Here is a 23,490-nt window from a genome sequence, read left to right on the forward strand (position 1 = left end):
GTTGGTTTCTTTTTTGTTTGTTTGTTTTTGTATTTTTTTCTCCTCAGTTTTGGCAGAGAGTAACTTATTTCTTCAGTAAATCCTTAACTAATTAGCAATTGTATAATAACATCACTCCTAATTCCCCTAAACTCCAATTATTATTAAAGTTTAGAAAAATCAAGGCTTTACTCTAAAACAAAAACAGGTCACCTTTTTCAATTTGATGCAGTAATAATGTGGTCTATGGCTCTATGCATGCAGAGGGAGGAAGGAGGAGACAGGGAGAAAGGACAGAGGAAGGAACAACTACGTGGAAGGTAATGCAGATAAACAAAAGCCAAATCCAGGGTATATGAAATGTTGGGAAACAAGGAGAAGTGGGGCAAAACCATTATTTTTCTGGCATGTCTATGTTATCTTTCACTGATGATGCACAATAGAAGATAAAAAACAAAAAGCTTTGAGTTTTTGGTTTCTTACACAGCCAAATATCAGTTCTTAGCATATTTTAAGTGACTAAGGGGGAAATTTCCTAGGGAAATCATCACATATGGAACAAATTTCTGCTGTCTGATACATGGGAAAATAAAGGAGAGTCAAGGGCAAATGTAGATTCACAGATGTGCAGAGATGAAGGAGCAAAGCAGAACAGAGTAAGGACCTCTGCTTCTCTTCTCTCTCCCTGTTACCTGCAGTAACGCTTGTGGAAGTTCATCCAAATTTGTACCAGTGGCTCAAGCTAATGCTGCATCACTGCAGCTTTTGCTTGCACCTAGCTCAATGAAGCAGATGTGGAAAGCTCTCTGTCACTGGCTGCCTCTTAGTCGGTCCATTGCTGGGCTAGATTCAAGCCTTCTGAATGTGGGGGACTTGTCATTGCTAAATGACAAAGTGTTTTTGCTCTGTTTCTAGTATTGCTTGTGTGTAATAGGACAGTAGTTGACAGAAGGAGCAAAACAGTGCACTACCTCTGGTTGATGCCCTATGGATTTGCCCAAAAGAACCTCCAACAGGGGCGATAAAAGCTCCATAGGTGAGGTGTGTACCAGGTGTGAAGGAAGTAGAGGTCAAGGGATGTGAGTTCTCAGCTGATGACTATTTCTATATGAACACTGACGCACAGCAAATGTACAGCAAATTCGCCACATTCAGATTATTTCATGGAGTACACAGGCACTGCGGTCTATATGGGCATAAGCTGAGGATGCTGGAACCAGTGCTGGACTTCCTATGCCTGTTGAATGTGCCCAAAACTTGTATATACATGATTGCCCTGTCTGAAATACTGTGTAGGCCGTGCAAGACTTGGGCAAGTGTATGTATGCATGTACATTTTTAAATGTAAATATGCATATATTAGAAAACACTCCAAAATTACAGGAGAAAATACTTGATTGAGAGAGCTATCCCAAAGGCCTCAAATGGCTGTGGAGCAACAGGCTGTAAACTGCTGATCTTTAAGCCTCGGTAAATGGGACTTTCACCCTGGCAGCCTTGAAGTTCAGATCAAAGCATTTCCTGGCTCTGTAAATGGCCTCAAGGCCACCTTCACTTCCTTTCTCTTCACCCAGCTTCCTGCTGGAAGGTGCTGAGCAAGGAGTATGCTCTTTAGGAAAACTCCAAATGAAGCCGAGGCCACATACAAGGGGACAAGGAATGAATTTTACACATGATTTTTAGGATTAGGGTATCTCTTTGTGGGCTTGGTTTGAACACACAACTGTGAGAACACAGCTGGAAAGTGAGCCAGCAGCTGGGACCTGGTTTGATTTCTTTTGCCTCCCAGTTCCAAGCCAGAAAGTGCCATCACTCCCACCATAGACCAGAAGAGTCCCTAGACCGAAAAGGCCATTACTTTCTCACTCTGCATTTCTCTAAGAGGAATAAAGAAAGCTATATGTGATCTGAGTTGTCACTGTCCCCACTGTTGTGTAAACAGCAACTACAACCAGCCCTCTTTTAAGGTGCCCACAAATAGTTATTCTCTGTCTCAGTAGTTTTCTTCTTGTTGTCCAGCCCATTGATTCAGGCAGTGACTTGGACCACAGGACTTGGAGGCAGCCTGTGCTAAAGCAAAGCTGCTCTGGGTTTGCAGAGAGACCTGCAATCAGGGAGTCAGCAAGCAAGGTTTTGTGTTAAACCTTCCTTCTGTGTATTTCATCTCTCTTGCTCATATTTCTGTTTCTTTCTTCCCTCTACAGTTATTTTCTTCTTTCTATATCTGTTTTTTTTTCCTTTTCTCTATTTCTTCATTTTTCCTTCAGTTTGTCTTCTTACTGTTTCCATTCAGAATTCTTTTCTATTTTCCCATGCTTCATTGTGATTTAGCACAAAACACTTGGTTGCTCTGCTTTCTCATTTTCTGCTGAAAGTCTTTCCACTTTAAGTAGCACTGAAGTTTTGCAAACACACTGCAGAAGCCTGTTCCTGTTTATGTAAAGGCAGAATGGGATCCAGAACGATCCCTTTTAATTAGTGTTGCAGGTTCATGGGAGTTTCTAACATAAATACAGAAATTTCACAATACCAGCAGGTTATTTATTTGCTTTGTACGCTTATCAATGTTGTCAGCAAATCAAGGGGTCAAAGCATAAGGAATGCTGTGGAAGCATGGTCTCTCTTCGCTATTTTTACAGCTTTGTGCCTGGAAAAATGGAAGTTACTGGGTGTCGCTCAGTGAAGTGTGCATGTTAAAGTTACCCACAGCGATGCCCATTGTCCTGTCCCTGAGTCGAATGATGTAATGTTTCATTTAAGGCTCTCAGCAATGCTGAGGAGTCTCGGTGCACTGGGAAAAAGGCAGTGAAAAAGTTGTGAATCAGGTTTCTGCCCAGCCTTTGTGTTTAGGGTTTTGATAGATAAAAGCTGACTCATGCAATATTTCTGGCGAAGGAGCTGTATGGACTAGCAGGAGCTTCTCATTTTACCTGAGTGCCCAAGTGATGTAATTCGGGAACAGCTGAAGGCAGAGCGTGCATTTACTCCCTGCTGCACAGGTAGGTCGTGGTTTGTTCTGAGAGGATCTGAGAAATAGAGGACTTGTTCGTTCTCTGTGCAGGGAGCCAGAGACATTCCTCAGTGGTGAGATACTGTCGCAGAGGATTTTCCCTTGCAATAATGTCCTCGGGCATTAGCGGGCTCGGTTCTGACAGAGGCTGTTTTGCTTTCAGCGTTGCATGGTGGTGGTGGGGAGGGCGGTTGAGCAGACAGGGACACATCAGTTGATGGCTGTTTTTTCCTTGTTGTAAGGTCGCTAATAAATGTCATTTCTGTTGCTCAAAGTTCAGTTAAAATATTTGGCAACGTATCGTTCATGGCAGTTAATGCTGAATTCATAGTATCAAGAGATACAGTCCCGCAAATATTGTAGCTGTGTAATGTGGCTTTGTTCACAGAGGTTATTAGTTTTAGAAATGACATGTTCGTATTTAGAAGTTCATATTTAGGAACTAATAATGTGCAGACCTTCACTCGGGTAGCGTTCAAAGCAGAGGATGTGGGGATGTTGGGATTATTGCAGTGAATGGATTTTAAACTTTCTCGGTCAGGCAGCTGTATGACGTTAATGTTTCTAAATCCCAGTGTGTGTCTGAACTTAATACTAAATGTAGAAATTGCTATAAACAGTCCTGCTTTATTGTATCTACAATATAAATACTTTCTTGGAGAAATGCAGATATTTCAAAGAAAATGCAGGAAAAGATTCTTGTAGTCTCATCACTTTTATTTAGCTGACCTTCCAGAGGATGTGAAGCTGCAATTTTTGGTAATGTTGACTTTGCAGATAATATCGTTGGTGCTCTTTTTCGTGCCAGAAGAAAAGCAACAACGATACTAATTATGAATATAAATTGACTTGTGAGTTATTATCTGTGCTCTGTTTCTTAAAATGCCATACACAGTAAACAACTCAAAAGAATAAACACCTATATTTAGATGGGGCTTGTATTCAAATATAAAGTTGACTTAGACTGTTTTATCTCTCATCATATGCTAATGTCCTCAAGTAGCCAAGGCTGCAGAGATAATAGAAAGCCATTTATCATTACTACGAATGTAGTTAGAGGCAGGAGATATATATTACAGAAAAGCAAGAGATAAAAGAAGTTTATGCACTTCAGTGAGAAGCTGGTTATGACTATGTGCTGAAAAACAGATATGGTAAGAGAGTTTCTTTGCATGCCACTTCAGTGTTGGAGCACTACTGCTGTTGCCTGTTGAGATGAAACATGGTGTTTCTTGTCCTTGTACCACTGTAGGATGAGCACAAGTTGTGTCTCTTGCTTGGAAGCAGTCTGAGGTTGTATCCTGCCAGCATGTACTGTGTGTGTGTGTCTGTCAATGGAGTGCAGGGGGTAGAGGGGGAGGGGAGAATTGTGGGGCTGGGGGAGGGCTAGCTGGGTTCATGTAGAGGCTCAAACAAGAAACGACCTTGTTTGGAGAGCGTTTTGCTTTGTGAGTATGGACAAATATGCAATTATCCTCCTTTCAGTGCTGAACTAACAAGTCATCACTGTTATTCCTTAATTAAAGTATGCAAATTTTAGATTTTTTTTTTCCCTCCAGACTGAGTTAATGCTGTTATTCACAATTCACAAAAGTTCTCAGTGTTAGTTTGGCTCATCTTTGAAAGGGTCCAGTAAACAAAAGAATGCCGAACGAAAACGTAGTGACCCGGCCAGATGTGGGTCAGGGAGCACAAGCTCCAAGCCTGTTCCTGGTGGGAGAGCTGCTGTACCTCTGGCTGTGCATGCTGGTAGCAGCTGGGTGCCTCTAGTTGCTGCTGATGCTGTGACATCGGTGATAGTGGAGGCATGGGGGTTGTGCAGCCTTATATATCTGAGAAATGAGTTTGCTTTTTATAAAAACAATTTTGTTTCCGAGAGGAATTTGTAAGAGGTTGCAGTGTTCTCCAAGGAACAGTCAGCAGAGGGCAGCCTTCTTAACTGTGGCGAGACAAATTTTGGGGGAGGTTGTACTCCCCCCCCCCCCAAACAAACAAACAAAAAAGATGATTTTTTTTTTTTTACCAACCGGAAGTTGCAGAATTCAGTCTATTTGCAGAAGTGTGAAGTTATTTTACTTTAAAACTGTATCAGAGCTGTGAAAAGCTAAATCCAAACCCTGGCAAAAAAGGAGGAAGGGTGGGCATGGGGCTGCATCAACAAATGGCGTTTGGTTTCTGTGTTTTCTGATGAAATTGTGCCTGGAAAAATCATCTAAAATATCCATGCCTGATTCAAGCAACCATGCTGCCTAGCCTCAGAGGGGCTTCTGAAGATAAACCTTGGAAGATGTTCAGAATTTTTGTCATTTGGAAGGACTGTGGCTTTGAAAAAGGTAGCTCAGATAGAAATTCATGGCTGGGCAGAGCCAGGACTTATCTGTCAGCTCTGGTTGATGTTAGCAGGGTGCACAGTGTTTGTTACAAGGCTTGGAAGCTGGTGACAGGAATCTGCTTCCTGGTTGAACGTCACGCCGAATGAACTTTGAAGGTGGTGAGCAGGATGAAGTCCTGGGGACAAAGCAGAGCAATATTTTCAATTACCAAAGAGTTTGCTTGCAGGAATTGTTAGATAAACATACAGGAATAATGATGCGTATGAAAATGGAGGAACTTGAGTCAAATGTGTTGTATGCAATTAATTAGCCACATCCAGCAGGAGCTAGAGATCTGTGGGAGTGCAGGCGTTTGAACAAGCACAGTTCAACTACTACAACTAATCTTTGTTGTTGTTACTTTTAATAAGCAATGACATTGCCATTAAACACAGAAGTAAAGTTTTGTTTGTTTTCTTTAAGGTGTGTTAAAATCTCCCCATGTTTCTGGCTACAAGTATGTCTTGTGAAAAGCTACTTTTATTCTGGCTTCGATTTCATTGACCTGGACTGTGTTTTGTTTGGATTTTGTATTAATGAGCCTCAGAGTATTTGCGGAGCAAATATTACATATTAATGCCTTCAGGTTATCTGTGAGGCAGACAGCCTATCAGAGAAACAGGAAGAAAAAGGGAGCGTGGAGCGATGGAATGTAACAGGAACCCTTTGTTTTCCCACTAAATGTGGCTAATCAGGTGTTTCTTTGTCATGTAATTTTAGTAAAATCTTCTGGAATAAGTTAGCTGAAGGGTATCCCTGTTATCTTATTTATCCTGTGCATTTTTCATCGGGGTTTACATCTGCACAGTAATGTTGTGCTTTCTAACTGAACTTGAAAAATGATCTGAAGCTGATAGCAAAAATATATTCTTATCAAAAATGCATACTTTCTTATCACAAGAAGTAGGAAGGCAAACACCTTTGTCCATACCCATTTTGAAACAAGAGAACTTCACTGCATTCTTCAGTTTTAAATATTTTCCAGATTTTTTGCTTTATATTTTATTTTGGAGCTTTTACTTCATTTGGTTAATTTGAGAAAAATTAGAAAATTTGATTCTGTGCTGATTATGTGCTGCAAATATGCAAGAACCTGACATAAAGAAGGGCTCCGATCTTCACCCTTTTTTTGTCACAGAACAGATATTCCAAACTTCTTTGAATTTGAGACATGGTTTTTGGGTGAATGCTTCTTGCTGAAAGGAAACCTTCAGGTGTTCAATTTATCTGCAGCTGCTTTTGCAGATTCTCGTGGTGCACTGCACATAACTTGGTCAGAGAGAAATCTGTACTGCATCACAGAAAATGTCCTTCAGGTCATATGGTCGATAAAAAGAAAGTAGATTCAATATGCTGACAGGAAGACAGACATCTTATTTTGTTATTGCATTGATTTGAAAAACAGCTTTGGTCAGTTAAAAAGGGGGTAATGTTCTGGCTTGAGTTGAACAGATTCAGAAAAACTTATATTCCTACTGGAAGGCAGTAGTGTTTGGCAGTGCTGTTTCCTGTGGGAATTAATTTTTTTTTAAAAAAAGCTATGTTATTTTCATTGGGAAATCACTATGGTTTTATTGTTACTGTATAAGCTGCAGTGCTGGTAAATGACAAATGCTTTTAGTTTCTGTTTGACTGTGTTGGCCTTGCAGAATTTAAAATGGAAGATACTGCTAGGTATCCCTGACACAATCCTTGAGTTTTCTAAAGCCTCCAAGCCATGGTCAGCTCTCAACCTTAGAGATAGAAAAATCTCTTCCCAATGGAGTTTTTTAACCTTAGAGAAAATATTTGAGTCATATCTCTGTCAAGGCTCAACATGAGAGAATGCACATGCTGATGCCAAGCCCAGCACCATAGCACATGAGATCAAGAAGGGATGTGACAGAGGCGTATACATGAACTGGAAGTACTCTGGATGTATGCAGTAGGGATATCACCACTATCTAAAAAGCATTAGATCTACAGCGATCCCCAAATCATATCATTCTGGTTGTCTTTTTTTGAAAAAATAAATTTGCCCCAGTTTTGTGTGCAAAGCTTTAAAAATGTCTGTTGACAACTGTGAGGTTAATATGTAACAATGATAAAATAATTTTTTCTGTTTATTTTTTTTAGATGACTTCCACTTACCTCTAGATGTTTTACCAGCTGTGACGGAGGCCCTTGACTCCAAGACAAAAGGAGAAGATCTGCACAAGGAGAGCAGACCTTTCCGCTGCTGTGAAAAAAAAGACATGGACCTGTCAGACAGTGACCGTCCTGTCAGCTTTAGCTCCACTTCCTCCTCTGCTTCCTCCAGGGACAGCCACTGTTCCTTTGGAAGCAGGATGACATTAGTTTCAAACAGCCACTTGGGCCTATTTAACCAGGAGAAAGAAACAGGAGCCATCAAGTTAGAATTAGTCCCAGCCAGAAGGTTTTCCAGCAACAAACCACGCAAGAACACCCCTGCAGAGCATGAGGATCCTGAGGAGAGCCTTGAAAAAAAGCTAAGCACTCCAAGGAAGGCAGAACCAAAAGGAGCAGGCAAAAACTGTGCAATGTCCCTGGTGACAGAGCCCACCAGTCCCAAGCTCCTCTACGTAGACAGAGTTGTCCAAGAGATCCTAGAGACAGAGAGGATGTATGTGCAGGATCTGAAAAGCATTGTGAAGGTAGGAATCTTGATTAGAATTGTGTTAACTGTTCCTTAGTGCTGCGTTTTATACTCTTTGAATAGACTAGGATGAATAGACCTTACGATGGAATTGAGATTTGCTGGTGACCTAGATGAAGGTTTTTATAGATTACCATATGTAACATCACTGTTCTTGTTTATTTATTGCTTTTATTTTATTAGATGAATTCAAGCTGTTGTTTGTTCATGAAGAAATAACCATCCTGCAGTTGATGATAGTAATGAGTAGTGACAAACTTTTTGCAGTAACATTTACTACAAAAAAAAAAAAAGAAAAAAAAAGTCAAAAAAGAAAACCAACTCTGTGTGCTGGAAAATATAGCAAGAAAGAAACAGCAGACAGCTTGTTTGCACTTTTAAAGGTTTTAGCTGAAGAATTTCACTTTTCCTTTCATAGAATCATTGAATCAGTTCTAACCCCCTGATGTGGACAAGGTTTCTTTCCCTCCTGAGGTTAGACTGCATAGGGCCCCATCCCACCTGGCTTTGAATGCCTCCAAGGATGGAGTACCCACAGCTTCTCTGTGCAACCTATGCCAGTGCCTCACCATCCAAAAAAGTTTTCTAACATCTCACCTTTGGCTGTGTCCTTCCAACCAATTCTTTATCCACTTATTAGTCCAGCCTTCAAATCAATATCTCTCCAATATAGAGATAAGGATGTGGTGTGGAAACACATCAAAGGCTTTGCACAAATCCATGTTGGGCTTTTTTTGTCCATTAGTTCCTTCACTCCATCACAGTATGTCATCAGATTAGCCAGGCATGATCTACCCATGGTGAAGCCATGCTGACTTTCTCTGTTCAGCTAGCTCCTCGTCTAGCATATGCCTTAACATCTCTTCTAGGGGGATCTGTGCCATGATCTTCCGAGGTACAAATGTGAAGTTCACTGGCCTGTAGTTTCCCAGGTCAGCTCTCCCCTCTCACTCCCCATATTCTAGTTCTGCAAGTTCTTTCCTGCCTTCCTGTCTCCCTTTTATGCTGCTCACAGCTGCAGTCTGTTCGCTCCAAGTCCTTGACCTGTATTATTGAATGTGACATGTGCTTTTACTGGATAACCCTATTGTTTGGCTGTTACATGAAGGAATAATGTTTTTTTTTAATATCAGTTTTGAATGGATGGTGACTGTAACATGTATTAGCAGTGAAGAAGTTTTTCTCCAGCCCCCAGCTGAATAGTACCATTCATTCTCCCTTTCTAGTACAGGGTAAAATAGGGATGAGTCCTATGGATTGTTCTGGTCAATCCACAAACTTGCAAAATTGCCTATTAGTCATGTTCTTTTGTGCTATTAAAGATGACAGTGAAGTCCCTTGGCTATTGTTTGTAGTCCACATACTTAGCCTATGTAAGTATGTTATGACCACCCACAAAGAATTTCTTTGGAAGTGTGTGCACTGTTTGTAGAATATATATCTTCATATAGATGTATGAGTTAATTTGCAAAAGCAAAAATACTATTCAGGTGAAGATGATACTTCTGCCAAGTCCCAGCCCTCTGCTTACCTAATCAAGACTAGAATGAGGAGGAAAAAGGTTTTTAGGCTTTGTTAACAAACGCAGTTTTCAATTATTGCATGTGCACCCACCCCTCCCCTTGCAAAGACTCACAAAGGAATCTTTCTCTTTAAGGTTTTATTTGTTTCTGTATCTGCTGTTATTTTCACATGCGTAATTATTGCTAGATTTTCATTTTGGTAGTCTTAAGTGCTGTGTGTGTATTACAGAAGCAAGTTCACATTTATGTGCAGTCACTGATCCCCAGGCATGGTCCCACTGTTTTTCGGAACTGTAACCCCCACCGTTCTTCCTATGCAGTAAACTATGTAACTTGAGATAAAGGAAGCCATCATTAAAATCTTGAAACAGAGTTTCTGTTTAGAAATAGGAAGGCCAAAAAAATGCTTGCTAGAAATGTTTGAAGCACAACTACAGTAGACATAGATTAAATGAGGCAAATGCTCTTGATGTTATGAAAGAACTTGAGGTATTCACCTTTGAAATGCCAAAGGGTATTTTCTACAGCATTTAATAAATAAAAAATCTTGAAAGATTCGTGTGGCACTATAAAGCTATTTGAGAGATGGAGTGCTTGGCAGCACAACTTTTTTTTTAACTAAATGTTCAGGATCCAAGGGCTTCAAAGGAGCTCTTTTCTACATGGTGAAAAGTGTGGGGAATCAGCTTCCTTAGCCTGTGCATGTTCTTCACTTGGTTTAAGGGGAGGGAGATGTGACTGGAAACATGTAATGGAGGGGCCCATTTGTCAATATTTCTCAGTATTCCTTTCTCCCCATGTTACCTTAGCAATATTGCAGTGGTTCACCTATCCAAGGGTGGTGGCTGTAAAAAGGGTGGGGAGCCTCCACAGACATCTGTAGGAGTGCTGTAGCCTTTGAGGATTTGATTATCTGGGCGTCTATGACTTGAGGCCATTTAGTTTGGCAGTCAGATGATTGGTGCAGAGCCAAACTAAGATGAAGGGAAGCAGCTCAATCTGTCTTATTTTCCAGATAAACTTGGGTCAAATTTTGGCAGCTGGTTAGGAAATGGGTTGAGAATGAGAAAAGGGGAGCTGGGGGAAGGTTGAATTACATGTACTTCCCATCACATGTATGGGAATATGAAGGTGGGAGACGTCGGAAAAAAGACTAAACAAAAGAAACAGTGCTAAGTGGAGAGAGTATATAATTAGAGGGGAAACAATATGAAGAAATAAGTGAAAACCAAAGAAGGAGAAATCTGATGGGAGGAGTATGAATTAGGTAGAACTGGAACACTCCAGTGGTGGTGAGCAGGGTGCAATACAGCAGCTTATGCTATCTAAAATAATAGTAAGATAGTAAGGAGAGGAATATGGGGTTCCCCTTCCCTCCTCCCTCCCCCCCCCCCCCCCCTTTTTTTTTTTAATGAATTGAGGAAGGAGAAACAAGACAATCCAAGTACAACCCAAGTACAAACAGACAACAACTGAAAAAATGTCAGACAGACTGAGGATGACATGAGGACAAAGAGGGAGAAGTGAATAGGTACTATTTTAATTGCCCTCTGTTCCTAGCTGAGAACTGTTGGTACAAGCTTTCTGTCCTCAATAACGGAGATTTGCTGATGTTACATTCTCTGCGGACAATGGGAAAATACTTAACAGGAACATGTTCTTATTTGTTTCCAGCACTTCAAAACGTGTTCTTGCTTTAGGACTTAGAAGGTTTTAAAACTCTGTGTCTATGAATTTACCCTCTAAATTTCTGTTGAGCATGTTGAGCAAAGCATGTTTGTGATACCTGATCAGAATTTGTTTTGGATATTTTTTTTAATTCTTGAACACACATTAACAATTGTGATGTTGTGCAAAGAGATATGAAGAGTGTTAAAGTATTAAAGAGTGCAGCTCCATCATGCTAGCCATGTTAATTTGTGAAAGGGTCAACTCACAGCTACACAGAATCAGACTCCGTGAGGTTGGCAGAGATCTGGAGGCCAACTGGTCCAAACCCTTCTCAAGCAGGCACAGCCAGAACAGGGTGCCCAGGACCACACCCAGGTAGCTTCCGAAGATCTCTAAGGAAGAGAATCCACAAACTCTCTGGACAGCCTGTGCCAGTGCTCCATCACCTACACATCGTAGAAGTATTTCCTGATCCTGAGAGAATCACTTGTGTTCTGGTTTGTTCCAATTTCCTCTTGTCCTGACACTTGGCACCACTGAAAAGAGCCTGTCTCTATCCTCTTTACACTCTTCCTGCAGGAATTTATATATGATGGTGAGACCTTCCCTAAGTCTTCTTTACTCTAGGCTGGATAGTCTCAGCCTTTCCTCATATGAGATGTGCTGGACCAAGTATTGAGCTCTGGGATATAGTGCTAATTACTGGCATCCAACTAGACTTTGTGCTTTTGATCGTGACACTCTGGATGCAATTTTCAATCCATCTCTCTGTCTACTCATGCATCAACAGCTTGCCTGTGAAGGATGTAATGGGAGATGGTGCTGACAATCCTCTTGAAATCAAGGTAGACAATTAGTATTGGTCTCCCCTCATCTACCAAGCCAGTCTTTCCATAAAAGGATATCAGGATTGTCAAACACGATTTCCCCTTGATGAATCCCTGCTGGCTACCTCTAATTTCCTCCATGTCCTTCACAAGCCCAAAATGGTTTCTAGGGTTAGTCATATACATATGTACGCAAATGTTTAATTAACATAGACTGTATGAAATTGCATGTAGGGTAAGATGCATAGTACTAGAATCCAAGTTAGTTCATTAAGAGTTAGCCCAGCATAGTGTTTTAGGAAGTGTCTTCTCAGCTTGCATAATCCTTAGAACATATAGGGTTAAGCATGCTCTACATAAAGACTCTGGAGTGACTGGGAGAAAATAAAATTTCATCCCTTTGGATGATTTCATTGACCCACTGTTAAAGTAAATTAAAAAGACATAAATTTAAATTTTGCTTTTGAATATCCAGATGGTTTTTGTTCTTAACAGTGCCAAATTGTCAAATTGATGTAGAGATCAGCTTCATAAGACATTGCTAATATGATCTCTATGTGATGCCGGTGATCAGCTGAGGTTCTCCAGCTTTCTTTTTACTGAAGTATTTCATTGATTTAGAATGAGCAAGAGGAGGCTGTACAGACATAGTTTGGGCTCCCTATGCTTAAAAACACTTGTTTTTCTAGCCAGTACAACAATTTTGTGTGTGATCTAGAGAAAAAGTTGAATTATTATTGTTTGCAGGAATGCTGCTGTGATTCTTGCACAGGCAAGCATTCTAACAAGGATAGACAAAACTTTTCCATTGTTTAGTTTATTTTATCAGATGATCTGTTAAGAGTAATTAAAATTTTGAATTAGTACAGCTTGAAGCATGTTTTAGGCAAGTTTAGGAAGAGAAATTGGATACTTTGGCTTCCTGCTTATGTCATGCTGACAGGTGTACTGGTCAGGGCGAAACCCACAGACTTTCTCCTCTTCAGAATCCAGTCTTACTTTTTCAAATAGCAGTTCAGTTAGAGTAAACATAGACTTCATTTAGAGTCACTTACTCGAGCAATTTCTGTTTTTCCTGAATAAAAACCTTCCCCTAGGTTTATAATAAAAGTCAGTATTCTGTTCTTCTGGTTCATAGAAGTTGGAAGCCCATATTCATGCTCTGTACAATGCTTTTAGCTGTAGAAAAATGGCTATGCATGACTAATTTACTTTCATGGTGATATGAGCCTGTTGAGGACATCTGGGTCCATTGCATGAACCTCAGATATTTGATATAAGAACTCATATCATTAAAATAATGTTATTAAAAAATTGCTGGCATCTATTCAAACCTGTAACTAGAGGAGAATGAAGCTTTCTCAGTGTATTACAAAACTGATACAAATGGTGGTTAAGCTTCAGGAATCTTGAACTGCATCTGCAGCATGGGAATCTTCTTGCATGTGTTGAGTTTCAATACCCTTTCACCGGAGACATATTTTTAAACAATCCCTACTAGACCAGTTGAAATCTCTCTTCTGTCTTCTCTCCCTATTATCTCCTCTCCATAATTTTTTTCCCGTCTCCCCAACCACTTTCTATTTTAAACTGAAGACTCCTCAATCAAGCCTTTTTACTCAGATAATCCCATTCTCCTCTGCAGTCTTCTGCCTGCAGTCTTCTCAGTCATCTGTCATCAGTCTTTTCTCTGTGATCCCATTCCTGTCCTCAGTCAGTCCATATTGTCTCATTTCCTCATGTGATTTATCACTTTTTGATCTTTCTGTTTTCAATGTTCTCAGTCTTTTCTGGCTCCAGATCTCTCCCCGCAGTCCTCTTGCCTTGTCTGAAGACACACTGAAATAGCTTGTCATAGTCTTTTTGCCAGTTCTAGCATAGTTCTCCTCTAAGAAAAGCTCAGCTTTTCACTCATTTTTTCTGTTCTCCTGACATCAACTTCATCACCATTCCTGATTTTTCTGCCTTCTAAATTATGCTGGCATTCAGTCTCCACCTCCTACTGTCCATCAAGTTTTGTTCCTGTTTCTGCTTCTTAACTTTCTGTAGGACTCTATTGTGTCTCCTTTGTCCTGGAACTACATAGCATACTTCTTTATGACACAAAATTTGCAGAGGTTCTCTGAGACACTGTAACAATCTTTTCCTGTCTTTCTTCAGAGGAGCAGACCTAGATGTGTCTCGTAGCATTGTACAAAGGCAGTTGTGGGTTAAGATCTAGGGAAAATGGAACTAAAACAGACAAAGGACCATTGCAAAGATTTCCTATTGTGAAAATATGAATTTGAGGGGTTTCACTCCTTACCCCGATGTAATTTCAACTATGGGGAGGTTTGTACAATGGCAAAAATCATGCTCTCTGAACAAAATCTCTATTATGGTTCAGTCTGCTGCTGAACCTCCTTCAGGTGCAAGGGGATGTTTCATGCCCCTGCTAGTCAGCCTACGGGTGCTTCTCGGAGTAGAAAAGTCACCAAAACTTTTCAATGTGAGCAGGAAAGTGTGTTTTCGATTCTTTCTGAAAAAATGCTCTTTTTGATATCTCCTGAAGCAACTCAGCAAGGAGGCAGGCTTCTGAAAGGAATAGCTTCAAGGTGAGCAAGTCTGACAAAGTTATGTCCATTTTGTGTAACAGGGAGAAGCCTGGCAAGGATTAATATTGATGTTTGCCGCAGACAGTGTTGTGGCACCAATGATTAAGGGAAGCTCTTCTGGGAGGAAGTCACTATCGAAATTTTATTGTTCTAAGTTTCCTGTCTCTGTATTTAGAGTATGTTTCTTCCTACATTTTAGGCAATTAATTAAGCCCACAGCTCTGAAGACTGTGCTGTGCTACTTCTTGGTAGTATCAGTAAAAGCATTTCTGCTTGTGCATTGCATTGTTGTGCACTAAGAGAAAGTTAATTCCTCTTAGGTCGGAATCATGATGTGACTAATGAAACTGCAAATGTTTGTTCCTATGTTATACTTAAACACTCTCACTGAAACCTCTTTTTCTATGGCTGCTGTAGCTGAGGGAGCTGAAGAAGAGGAGGCTCGGATGTGACCTTATCACTCTCTACAACTGCCTGTAGGGGGGTTGTGGTGAGGGAGGTTGGCCTCTTCTCCCACGTAACTAGCAATAGAATAAGAAAGAATGGCCTCAAGTTGTGCCAAGGGAGATTCAGATTGAACATAGGAAATAATTCTTCTCTGAAAGAGTGGTCAGGCCCTGGAACAGGCTGCCCAGGGAGGTGGTGGAACCACTGATCCTGGAGGTGTTGAAGAAACATTTAGATATTGTACTAAGCAATATAGTTTAGGAGGAAATATTGGTGATAGGAGGACTATTGGGTTGGATGATCTTAGAGGTCTTTTCCAACGTTGGTAGTTCTATGATTCTAAGATTTTAGAAATAATTTCTTCTCCAAAAGAGTGGTCAGCCACTAGAATGGGTTGCCCAGGGAGATGGTGAGATCACCATCCCTGGAGGTGTTCAAGAAACATTTAGATGTACTAAAAGACATGGTTTAGTTAGGGAATATTGGTGGCATTTTGAGTGATTGGACTAGCTGATCTTAGAGGTCTTTTCCAGACTTGCTGATTCTGTGATTCAGTTTTATGCATAAGCACTGCAGTTTTGGAAGTCTAGTCTGTCTGACAAAGATTGCTATCTTACCACATCTGTTTGTCTTTAATTTCCAGCACAAAAGGAAGAAAATAGTCGATGGGTGCATTATTTTTAAGCAGTTTACTTTAATTTTGTCATCTATAGAACGATGATTATGAGAAAGGCTCTCCTTCTTTGTGAGATCGATTGCAGAGCTCATGAAGGCATCCAGTTTAGATTTAAAGCAAAACAGTAATGTTCAGAATTAGATTCTTTTTCCTTTGAAATTTGTCTTGCTATGGCTTCAATTTAAATCCAGATTCATTTTTGCTTATCACCTGTGCTATTCTTTCTGACTAGGAATTTGTTCTTAATGCCATAAGAAATTTGGATGAGCAATTTAATTACCTGCAAAACAAACATTCTGATAATGACAGTGATATTTTTAACTGTGATTAATATTTCATATTCTTCTGAGCCAGTGAACTTTCCCACTGCTTCTCTTTTATCCATGAAGGAAGATCTGTGTCAAATTTTGATTGACCTCCTCAGGGACAGCGGGGCTTAAAAGCCAGGAAAGTTTCAGATTTTGTAGCTGAAAGAAACTAAGTTGTGCTTGACTATCTTGAAACATATCTACTAGGCCTTCTTTGAGTCAGTAATGTTTATCCAGCTTATTGGAGAGCTTCTATGTTTTGTTTTGATTCTGAATTTGCTGTTTGCAAATCAAGACCTTTTTTCCCCATTGGAGTCTGTTGAAAGAAGAAATATGTAGTAGAAACACTGGGTTTGTTACCAACCAGATGTAAACAGCTGTTCTGGCTACCTTAGAGAAATAGTTACTCAGACTTCTTTCGTCTGAGGCAATAGGACTATCCAGTCTTCCCAGTGGGCTTCTTGCTTCCTGAACGTGAGCCATCCTAAAGAAACCTAATGTGATGGAAGTAAGCAAATAATTGTTTACTTTTATATCTTAAATAGATTTAGATAAAGTTTTTTTCTAAAAACTTTTTTCTGATCTTGAACAAAAATATTTTGCCAGCTATGTTTGTGTCATCATACATACCCTGAAAAGAAAAAAAAAAAAAAAAACACAAAAAGGAAACCAAACCCAAAACCTTGGTTTTTTTGTGCATGTGATAATGATTTGGGGCTTTAGAAAAAGATGTTTGATATTTGTAAAGCAGGAACATGGAGTTGTGAACAACCAGAAGTAACCTAGCTAACTACTTCATTGGTGAAATGGAGCTCCTTATATTGTAACTGGAACAGGGAGTTGTTTGTGTACTAACATCATACAAAGTATGCAAAGCCTTAATTAAATATATGGATGTGGTTTTTTTTTTCTTGGTTGCATTATCATAACTCAGTCTTATTTCTGCTAGTAATATTAGTAATATTCACGGGTGTTCTTTATTCAGCACACTCCTGAGCATTTGAAAGTCACTAGATAAAATGTCAGCATTGCTCTGTGTTTTCTGCATCTGAACTTTGCATCCAGGTCTTACCTTACAATGAGACTGTAGAAAATTTTGGACAGGCCTTCAGTTTATGGCTGGGATTACGTGCATCACAACGAAAGAAATGCATAGCTACAACTTTGTGTTTGTTGGAGGTCAGAGCAAAAGAGTGAGTTATGCTGCGATAATAAGTGTCTGTATAGACAATCTTTTCTTCTAGGTGGAAGATGAGCAGCAGAGATATCTGCTGCTGTGCCAGTGACCTGAAGAATTGCTGAAAAGCCCCTGCAACTATTATTGTAGTCCTTTTCCTGCAGCAGTGGGTATATTGCTTGACTCTACTATCTGTAGCCTCCTACTTGATTTCGAAATGCAAATGAGAATAGGTTAAATGGAGAAAGTTAGTTTCCTGTTCTGGGGAATTCTATTGTTTTCCTTTTGCTGGAGGAAGGTAAGAAAAAGGTGTATTTACATAGGGAATGCATAGTTTAGGAGTGCGGGTGGTCTGCAAAGGATTCTGAGTGTGAAACTTCATTCTTATATCTATACTAAGGCTGGAGCGTGAGGTTGTGCTATCTTGTGTGGCATGAGTAGAGCTCTTTTGTAATTTAGAAAGTTAACTTCTGCCCTACACTTGCCATTTGCTCGCTATCAGTGATGGGGAGCTCTGGAAAGTGGTACAGCATCTCTGGGCAAGCAAGTCTGAGGAGGGTGCATAGCATAACTGGGAGGAGTAGGTCAGAACTGAGAGGCATAAGAGAGGAAGCACTGCTTAAAACTGCTTAAACCACATCGTTTTCAGTATTTATTTAAATGCTTTGATAAAATGATGCTTTTTTGCAGAAAGTTTGGACTTTCTGTGAAGAAATTCCAAAATTTGGAAGTGATATCTTAAATTGAAACAAATTACTGAATCTGCACTCAGACTAGAGTTTCTGGAATCTTAATTATTGATTATTGCCATTTTTCTTCTGGTCCATGAAAATATTGGATATGACAAAATATTTTTGTTATACCATCATTATTATATATTACTTGTCAGTAGAATGTGTTCTGCTACTAATCCATACTCTCTAAATGTGAAATCTTAACAAACTACACAGCACTCTCTCTTTTCCCTTTCACCAGTCCCATGCGCTAAGGTCACTAGCTGCAATTTGTTGTGGTTTCATGAGAAGACCGTTTTGCAAGTAAGATACTGTCTTAAATTTTCAGATGCAATCCACTCACTGCTATGACCTTCCATTTAATTGTTTGATACTGATGAAATCCATCCAAGTCTGGGAAATACGTTGTTAACAAGGTTAGGATAAATGTGTGTTTAGGATGTGTGCACATTTTCTCTGATATGCTGGCTTTGCATTTTCATTCTTTGGAAAACAAGCAGTTGCAGTTTCCTTTCTTGTGTTTTAAAATTAACATTTTTCCTCTGGAATGTCTCATTTATTTTGCAAGCATATCAAGGTCTCCTTAAAAATGGTAACATTCATTTGCCTTATGAACTGGGGGAAGTTCGTGTAACAGGACAATAGTCTACCAGCATTCAGGTTTCTTTCCTGGGTGGCTCAGACCTTCAAAGACTAAATGTGCCTTACAAAATTTCTGTTCATTGCTTGATTCTGTCTTCATGAAGTTATAGTCAGGCTAAGTAGGCCCTGTTGTGAGAATTAATGTAAATATCCTGAAGAACTTTGAGATTTGCTAATATATATAAATTAGAATTATTAATTATTGCACATTTTTAGATGGTACCTTTTGAAAAAAAGCACTAGGTTATTGAGTGCTACTGCTGATTTATTCTGATGATGTCATTCCTCAGTTGTAGCCCTATATATAGAAATTTGTAGAGTACCTACTTCATCTGTCTAGTGATCCCAAAGTGTTTGACATCCTAATTGCTGGTTAATGCTTTCATTTTGTTGTCCTCATTACTGTAGTTTATTTCTTCTGTGTTTCCTCTTGTCTTTAAGAAGCCATTTAGATGGGGCCCTCACGTTGCTCTTCAATGACATGTTAGTTAATTACTGATAGTGTTTATTATTATCTCATAATCTCCATCTGTTCTCTGAATTTACATCTTACTGTATGTCTGAGTTGCAATTCTCAGTACCAGCTTCTGGGCAAAATTCCTGTAGCTGTGATTTGTCAGTCGGTACTGGCTGATATCTGAAGATAAACATGGAACGTAGTTTTAATCAGTGGGCTACAACTTCAGTAAGTTAGTGTGCTGAAGAATATAAGTGGCATTACATATGAGTTTCTGTTCCCAGTGGCTTACCCATATCATCTTTACAGATGATGTATGATTTAGAGGACTTGTCTGTGCATGATCCATGAATCCCAGTTTTGTAGTATGAGTGCTTTTAGTGTACCTCTATCAAATTACACTTTGATTTAACTGACAGCCTGCCTTCCAGGATGTCTTTTTAGGGTGGGAAATTTTGGCATGAAATACCTGCAATTGAACAGGGGAACATTACTAAACTGTGATTGTATTTCATTCAAGCAAAAATTCACTTCTACTAAGAAGGCAAAATCCATGAAAAGCAGTCTGTCCTTGAGGTCCCGTAACTAGATCTCCTGATTGCTGTGTTGTTGACACTGATATGCTCTAGAAGTTTTCAGACTTTGTATACAGCCTCATGCATGCTTGTGCTCTACACAGGCACAACTGCTCAATGACATCTAAATCAAAGAACGAGCATATTATAGAGGTGCAAGTCAGGACTCAGAAATTCCTCGCTGCTAATTTTGGCTGACATATGGTCCTTCTGTTGCTTTTCATGCATGAAGAAGTCACTAGGATTTACAAGATGTCATTATTTCTAGTCCCTAGTATCTGTAAATGAGGCAGTGTTGTATGTGTATATGTAAGGTGAGTGAGGGAGCCATGTTGATTGTAGAAAATTTGTCACTTGCTTGAGAACAACTACATGAAAAAAGTTATTCTCCTATTATTCTGTAGATGGTAGTTAAGTTGATGCATGTGCTATGTAAGTACTGGATTCTGCAGACCCCTAACTGTGGAAAATGTGTGGAAAAGTCTCTTGTGATCATGTTACTCTACACTGTTAAACAGTGGAAAGAAAACTGAAATGTGCTTCTCTATTTTTAGTATTTCTTCATATCGTGTTCTAACGAGTGCTCTCTTGCCATCAATCTTTGCCCTTTCTGCATGCAGTCAGTGGGTATCATCTTACTGGATCATGATGCTGGCTTTATTGCTGTAATCTGTAGGCTGTGAGCCCAACTGCCTGTGCAAACTGGCTGCACAGATGAAGCTGGCCATAAACAAAGGTGAACTTAGACAGCTTCCTCCACTACCTCCATCCACATGGTGCTTGGAGCAAGGACTGATGTCAGCAAGGCAGCATCCTGCCACTTCAGAGACTGCTGCTCTGCCTGGAAATAGGAAAGGAAATAGATCACAAACAAACATTGTATAAAACATGGGAGTTTTCAGAGACTTGCTGGCTATCAATAATGGCACGTATTCTCCTAACCCTTCTCCCACGACAGCAGGGTTAAGACGCTGCCAGAATGTAGGTGGCTGTGTTAGGGCCTGCAGACAAGCTCTGGAGGGGCTGAATTTCCCACAGGGGTAGGGCTTTCTCTACTGGCACTGTCAAGTGGAGATTTATGTTCAAGGTACTGGGAATGTAAAAGGAATGAGAAAGAGGAATAGGAGGGGCACAGGACCTGTACGTGCTTTGGTCAGTGTGAAGATTTTCAAGCTGCTGATGTCCTTAAAAAATAGAATATTATAAATAAATAAAATCTGCACTTTCCATTTACAGTAGAAGTTGGAAAGACATGCTCACAGAAATTTCATTCTTTATTGATTTATAGTTTTGCATGTAGAGAAGCTATATAGAGGATATTGCAAGCATTTCTTTTTTTCTTTTTTTAAAGTTTGATTTACTGGCAATGTCTGGAGCAGAAATTATATAAAGCTTTGGTTCTTTTTGTTGTGAGTTTTGTTTGTTGTTGCTGTTTTTTGTCAAACTGTGTCTACAATTAAAAGTATTCCTATTAGAAAAATGTGAGTCTTCAGCTGTATTAGGCTACTGTGCAACAGCATGATTGTGCTGCCTACAGCCTAAGATAATGGTAGCATTTCTCATGCGAGATGGAGATACTGGCTGATGGTTACTCAATTCTCAGACACATGAAAAAGCATTTGAAAAGTTACTCCTCTCTTCATTAAATCAATACTGGCAATCTATTGAAGCACAGCTGCTTCTGCTTCTCTGGCAGAGGAGCTCTTGAAGCAGGAGGTTAAGGGCAGTAATTATCTTGATAGGTAAGAGTTTCTGCTTTTCCAAGTAGGAGCATGTCAGGCTGTCTGATGAGGGCTTAAAATGGCAAAGTCTGGGAGGGTAACTGAGCAAGCATTTGCATTCATAGAAGAGAAGAATGATTTCAGTCAAAATGAATATATCTTAAAGATATGTGATCAGTATGACTCTTTACAGGAATAAAGAGGCAGACTATGGATGACAAACTGAATGGAAGAAAGTAGTCAGAAGTGTGTGAATTTTGGCTGCATTAAAAGCTTTACTTCAGATGAGTCCAAGTAAATCACTGTGCACATTCTAAGACCTGCACTAAAATGATGGACTTGTCTTCTTCCATCACTGAAGGGGATTGTAATATTGATAAGGGGACTGTAATATTGAAAAAGCGTATGTTTTAATGAAAAATCTTGAAAGTTTTGATATGGCAAGAAGACAGGTTTGATTTAAATTTCTGAGTCCTTAGCCAGATATAGCCAAAGGAACCAGATCAAGAAGGCTATGTATGTATTATTTACAACTGCACCTTCATTTTGCAGGTTAAAATGCAAAATGCAGCTGTGCTTTCAGTAATTGAGCTGAAGAGCTGCAGTGAGTTGCTTCGACTGGCATTCAGTCTTTGGCCACCTGTTGTGGACAGTATACTATTTTTCTCCCCTACCATGCATTTAGACAGTGCTGCTGTACAGTTCAGATGAGTTTGTAAATGAAGTAAATTATAAGGAATAGGAATGATCAGGCAAAAGGGGCAGCGCTGCAGACTATAATTACCTCTGTAATGGGCAGCATGGTACAAGTTACAACAATTATTCTGTTGTGCAGCAGTCCAGTGTTGTCTTGACTTCAGCTGTGGTTTGGTTAAGTGTGGCTATAGGTAGCATGCTACAGACAAGATCCAATTTGTGTCATGTTTTCCTTCTGGCCTGCAGCCTTTTCCTCAAAGTAGAGAGAGCATTGCATAGACAGCCCAGGCTACTGGAGTACATCAGAAACTCCTCTCATGCCTGACCATCTGATCTGTGCTGTTTGCTCCTGTGCTGGGTAGAGGGCAGTCAAGCCAAGACCATGCCCACAGGTTCAATATATCATCTAAGAGAATGAATTGCCTTATTGGTAACACAAACTTTGGAAATACCTGAAAATGGGGGCTGATGTTACTGTGCTCCCTGGATTTAAATCCAGTTTGATGTTTTCACTGCATGTTCCTCCTCCTGCTGCTGCACAAGAGTATCCTGGAGTTTTGATAAGTACCTGTTTTATTTTATTTTTATTTTTTTAATGTTTTGGTTGTTTGTTTATTTAAATGTTTAGTGTTTTGTGTATGTGCCTTTTGTTAATGGTGTGCGTATGCAACAGCACTTCTCTACAGACAGTTTTGCTTATCTTTGATTTCAATATATGCAGAGTTCGCTTTGTAGAAGAAGCACTAGATACTTTCATAGTATGTACGTTTCTTGCAGGGCAGGAAAAATGTTTCACAAGGTAACGTGTCTTTTATCCCAGTTTTTAACACTACCATTAACATTACTAATTTTAAGATGTAATGTTAACATTACCATGTTATTCTCTGATTTACTGTTCTGTTCATATTTTGTTTTTAAAGCTAAGTGTGGACCTGTTTTCAAGGGAAAACCTGAGTGTCTAAATGAAAATGTTTCACATAAGTTTGCAATTGTTTTCTGAACTTTGGTTGTGAAAAAAAAAATAATTTAATCTGTGAAGAAATTTTTGCTCATTTTGTTCTTTTCTTGACAGTTTTTTCTCATTTCCAATTAATAGGATTGTTGTTTTATCCTTTGAGGTTAGTGTTGTCAGCATGCTCTTCTTCTGGAGCACTTCCTCGATTGATTAGGAAGGAGGAGGTGGTTGTCAGATGTGAAGCTTCTTGCAGACATTCTTCCTGATAGATCTGGTGTGATGAAAGACAAATGGGGAGAATGTCAAACTCAGCAAGGGAGGCAGAGCTGTCTGGCAAGACTCCTCTGGTTTTTGGAGAGATTCAGGAAATAGTGTGGAAAAATTGTGCAACGCTATTAGAGCAAACCTTTCTCCATAAATCAGTCTAAGGAGACTGGCATTTATTTTTGTTTCTCCTATAAAGTAAGCTA

The 23,490-nt window shown here is 39.6% G+C and overlaps 1 protein-coding gene across 11 annotated transcripts in view; it reads left to right on the forward strand.

Annotated features, from left to right (window-relative positions):
* PLEKHG1 (pleckstrin homology and RhoGEF domain containing G1) overlaps positions 1-23,490 on the forward strand; it is a 125,465-nt gene that overhangs the window by 66,348 nt on the left and 35,627 nt on the right. For 10 of the 11 annotated variants that reach the window (XM_085217026.1, XM_085217031.1, XM_085217027.1 and 7 more), the window contains one exon: positions 7,477-8,015. In XM_085217026.1, the coding sequence (XP_085073152.1) occupies positions 7,477-8,015 (539 nt within the window). Of the gene's footprint in view, positions 1-2,846; positions 2,979-7,476; positions 8,016-23,490 lie in introns of those variants that run through there. The other variant, XM_010707182.4, reaches the window with a different exon arrangement.

This window comes from Meleagris gallopavo, chromosome 2 (assembly GCF_905368555.1).
Source record: "Meleagris gallopavo chromosome 2, MGAL_WU_HG_1.1, whole genome shotgun sequence".
NCBI classification, from domain to species: Eukaryota; Metazoa; Chordata; class Aves; order Galliformes; family Phasianidae; genus Meleagris; species Meleagris gallopavo.